This window comes from Chrysoperla carnea, chromosome 1 (assembly GCF_905475395.1).
Source record: "Chrysoperla carnea chromosome 1, inChrCarn1.1, whole genome shotgun sequence".
In the NCBI taxonomy this organism is placed as follows: Eukaryota; Metazoa; Arthropoda; class Insecta; order Neuroptera; family Chrysopidae; genus Chrysoperla; species Chrysoperla carnea.
This window is the reverse complement of record NC_058337.1, coordinates 4,880,422-4,885,341: the sequence shown is the minus strand read 5'-3', so window position 1 is coordinate 4,885,341 and position 4,920 is coordinate 4,880,422. Positions and strand designations below refer to the sequence as shown.

The following is a 4,920-nucleotide window of genomic DNA, read 5'->3' as shown; positions in this document are numbered from 1 at the left end:
GATAATCAAGTCACTTCTCTCTAAGATATGGATGTATTTCAAGCTGACGACCTTCCGCATAAGTAGCGGGCAACATTCCCCCAAGACATTTTTATTGTTTAGCCTCCATCCGCCGAACACCAGATAAGGAACATAATTCCAAAAACGCCACTGTAAGTTTTACTGTCTAAAGATACTTATTTTAATGTAATAATTAACTGCCTTGCGAGTAAAACAAAATAAATCTAGTAAAATCAAAAATGCAATTAAAAGTAGTATGAGCGCTGAGGCAAGTTTAGACTTGTGGTTGAAATTTTTGTATCCTATTTTCAATTTTAATGATGAATTTTGTTATAACTTAATAGCCAAAGTATTATTATAAATAGATTTCACTGTATTAAATTTATAGTCCTGTTAGAGTGACGGCTTCTAAGACCAATTGATAAATATTGATAATAAAACATAAAAATGCAATAATAATCATGGACGTATCAAGGAGAGGGCAAATCAGACTAGATTCTCCTTTTGGGCTTCAATTTTCCAATTGGTTTCGCCGGACAAGTATATATTGATTTAAAAATACTGAAATTATGAAATTTGTAAGTCAAAAATTTCTGGTAAGCAAACCAGAAATTTCATAACTTCAAATCATTGGATTGGCCAAGGCTAGGATTCCTAGTCTTGGCCCAAGACTGGGCTCACTTGCGTTGGCCGTTCTATGGCAAACCAATGTTGGCCCAGGCTTAGATAATCATTGGATTGGCCAAGGCTAGGATGCCTAGTCTTGGCCCAAGACTGGGTTCCTTTGCGTTGGCCGTTCTATGGCAAAACAATGTTGGCCCAGGCTTGGATAATCATTGGATCGGCCAAGGCTGGGCAACCCAGGCATGTCCCAGGCTCGGGCAATCGTTGGCTAGGCCCCGTCGTTCAACTATGGCGGTTCCTACATGGGAATCTTCTCCCTTGACTTAAAAATCTGGATACGATCCTGATGATAACTATTTTTTTCTAAGCATGTGCTTTGTTTCATATTACTAGAATGTAATTATCATATAATATATTTATTATTTTTTCATATATTTTAAAAGTGAAACGTGTGCCATTTTTGTATTAAATTTAAGGTAAGTTTTTCAAAAAAATTGTCATAAATTAAGGTGTTTGTAAGTTATTTTTGAACACAATTAGTAAACAAATTTTTAAGATATGATTTAAAAGTTGCCAAAATTTCTTTGGCAACTTTCTTTTCAAACTTCGATAGGAAATATCTTTTTTAACTGACGGGCAAAAGATTCTGAATTTAGCAATTCTCAAAGGGGCAATTACTTTTAACATCTATCTGCAAAAAAGTGGGTTTACGAATATTTTACCTTAAAATGTTTCGATACCAAAACGAAAGTGCTACCAACAAACGGTAATAATGTTTTATCATTTATATAAAAAACTTTTTTCAATATTTCTCAAGTTTCAAGCTTTAAAGTCATACCAAAACTAAGAACTGTTCAAAAAACTGAACAATTTTTTTTTTTGGATAAAAACATTGACTTTGATAGTTAATTAGAATCGATATGAATTTTTCACAAAAGCCTTATAAATTGATGATTAATTTATTGGTAAATGGAATCCTAAAAAAAAACTGCAATAGTTTTTCATATTTTAATTTACAAATTATTAAAATTTTTTTTGAAACGAAAATAAATATTTTAAAACAGATGTCAACACTTGGTTGGACAGTGACCACGTGGAAAAAAAATCAGCTAGCGGCCACAAATGAAGAAGGATTACAACGAATCTTGCACTTAATCGAAACTCAAAAAAAAGACGATCCAGCTTGGATTACAATTGCATCAGATGATGATATCAAATCACAATGGAATGTTTTACAAAGAACTAGCCAGATTATGGGAGGATCAAAAGTAAGTGAAACATAGGTGGCGTCAAGATAACATTCAGGGGGGGGGTGCATTTGCATTGGAATTTTTTTTGAAACCCACTGTTTTTGGGGAATTATTTTCAGCTGTTATGTCAGTTTTTCGCTAGCTATCACTAATGTGCTGAATTTCGGGACCAGGACTTCCACATTCGTGAAACCCATTGCAGTTAGGTTAATTTTGATCACAAATTTGAAAAGTATGACCCAAATTTAGTATGAATACATACTAAATATTAAAATTGCCAAAATGGTAATCTTTGCTTTGCATTATTTACTTTATTTATTATTAACAAAATTTTGATATGGTACAACTGCACCCCTTTGCAACCCCTCCCGGTGCACCTGAAGTCAAAGATAATACAGGTAATTTTTTTTATCTTTTTAAAGAATATCCCACTATATGGTGTCCCATTTGCTGTGAAAGACAATATTGATGTCAAAGAATTTCCAACGACTGCTGCTTGTCCAGAATTCAAATATCAACCGAAAGAAGATAGTTATGTTGTAAAATTACTAAAATCAGCTGGCGCTATAGTCATTGGAAAAACAAATTTAGATCAATTTGCAACTGGATTAGTGGGAACAAGATCTCCATATGGGCAACCATCATGTGCTTTTTCAGAATTGCATGTATCAGGTACATATAATAAAGTGCATCTTATAATAACGTACGCGTTGCGAAATTTGCACAGCGAGTGCGTAGCATAAGTTGTGCAATAACACAAGTAATAAACCACCCTAAGAAAAAAAATATGGCGAACATTAAAAACTGATCAACATTTATACTCCTTATTTTATTATATTACTAGCTGTGAACTACCCGCTTTGCTGGACAACATTCCCACTTTCACCCCTCCCCCATATTACATATCCTTTTCTAGGTTACTATCTATCACCTAACTAAATTTCATCAAAATCCGTTCAGCCGTTTAGGCATGATAGAGCAAAACTCCCAGCAAAAACCATAAAAAAATCACTAACTCAATTCAGTTTTCTGCCTACTTCCTACCCCCTAAGTACGATGACGTGATCATTTTGATCTTATATCCGTTTTTAGGTAACCATCTATTACCTTACTAAATTTCATCAAAATCTGTTCAGCCGTTTAGACGTGAAAGAGCAAAAGTCCCAACAAAAACGACTAAAAATCACTAACTCAATTTAGTTATCTGCCTACTGCCTACCCCCTAAGAACGATGGCGTGATTATTTATAGCCTAGGTTATCATCTATCACCATACCAAATTTCATCAAAATCCTTTCAGCCGTTTAGGCGTGAAAGAGTAACAGACAGACAGACAGACAGAGTTACTTTCGCATTTATAATATTAGTATGGATTTTTAACAGGTGGTTCATCTTCTGGGTCCGCATCGGTAACTGCCCGAGGAATTGTACCGTTTGCGTTGGGCACTGATACTGCTGGTTCAGGTCGAGTACCGGCACATTTAAACAATTTAATTGGTGTGAAACCATCCAGGGGTATCGTGAGCACAAGTGGAGTTGTACCTGCATGCCGAACATTAGATTGCGTTTCAATATTTACATTATGTTTATCCGATGCGGAACTTCTACTCGAAATCGTTGCACAATATGATAAAAACGATCCATATTCTAGACAATTACCAAATCCAATTCGTAGAAAATTCGAAAATTCGACGGAAAAAAATCTAAAATTTGCTGTACCCGCTTCGCCACTTTGGTTTGACGATACAAAAAATGCTGAAGTATTCGATTCAGCTTTAAATACACTGAAATCGTGTGGTATTCAAATAGTTCCAGTGGATTTTACACCATTACATGATTTAGGAAATTTATTATACGAAGGAGCTTGGGTTGCTGAACGATATACGGTGGTCAAAGATTTAATTCGAACGATACCAGAAGCAATAGATGAAACTGTTCGAAAAATTATAAAAAATGCTGAAAAATACACGGCTGCAGATTGTTTTGAATATGAATATCGTCGACAAGAATTGATACGGAAAATCGAAGAAGTATTCTCAAAATTTGATGGTTTAATTGCGCCAACAGCTCCATTAAATCCAACCTTTGAAGATGTAAAAAAAGAACCAATTCTTGTGAATAGTCGACAAGGAACTTACACGAATTTCGTCAATTTAAATGACATGTCTGCGATAGCAATTCCCGCCGGATTTCGATCGGATAATTTACCATTTGGAATCACATTATATTCGAAAAAATTCAATGATTTTGCATTGCTTGAAATAGCAGAACGATTTTTACGTAAATTCCCAAAACGAAAATTAGGTTTAAATTTTAATAGCTTACCTGAATGTGACCAATTAAAAGGCCCTGAAAAAACAATTCCCTTAGCTGTTGTAGGAGCACATTTATCTGGAATGCCCTTAAATTATCAATTAACTCAAATTAATGCAAAATTATGGAAGAAAACTAAAACTTCCGCAAGGTATGAATTATATGCTTTAGAAGGTACAGCACCACGAAAACCAGGTTTAGTTCGTGTTAAAAACGGTGCAAAAATCGAAATTGAAGTGTGGGATGTACCAAAAGAACAGTTTGGAACTTTTATTGAAAATGTATCGGCACCGTTAGGTATTGGAACTGTCGAATTAGAAGATAGTACATCTGTACATGGTTTTATTTGTGAACCGATTGGAATTGAGAATGCAACAAATATTACGAAATTTGGTGGTTGGCGATCTTATATTCAAAGTTTATAATATATTCAAAGTAGATATTTATGTAATCAATAATACAGGGCCCGATTAAGTATTCAGAGGATCCCACCCAAAAATATATGCAATTAATAAATTATATTTTTTTTAATGATTGTTTCTTTCTTTTTACCCGACTGTCAAGGAATGGTTATGTTTTTCACGCGTATCTTGTATGTTTGAAATTCTCAATTTTCTTTTTACCTCGTATCTACCAAACAAGGGCTAAAAACTTTAGAACCCAACCAACTCCTCTATAGCCGGCAAACTCAAGCCAACCATCTCGTAATTAAAACAATAGTGTTATCAAAAAAT

General features: G+C 34.3%; 1 protein-coding gene across 1 annotated transcript; it reads left to right on the top strand.

Annotated features, from left to right (window-relative positions):
* The first annotated feature begins 1,055 nt into the window (after positions 1-1,055).
* Positions 1,056-4,717, top strand: LOC123304963 (urea amidolyase-like). Its single transcript, XM_044886531.1, has 4 exons — positions 1,056-1,100; positions 1,689-1,892; positions 2,297-2,546; positions 3,257-4,717. Exons 2-4 carry the CDS (start codon positions 1,689-1,691, stop codon positions 4,609-4,611), a joined length of 1,809 nt encoding a protein of 602 aa, XP_044742466.1. The 5' UTR covers positions 1,056-1,100; the 3' UTR covers positions 4,612-4,717.
* The last annotated feature ends 203 nt before the right edge of the window (positions 4,718-4,920 follow it).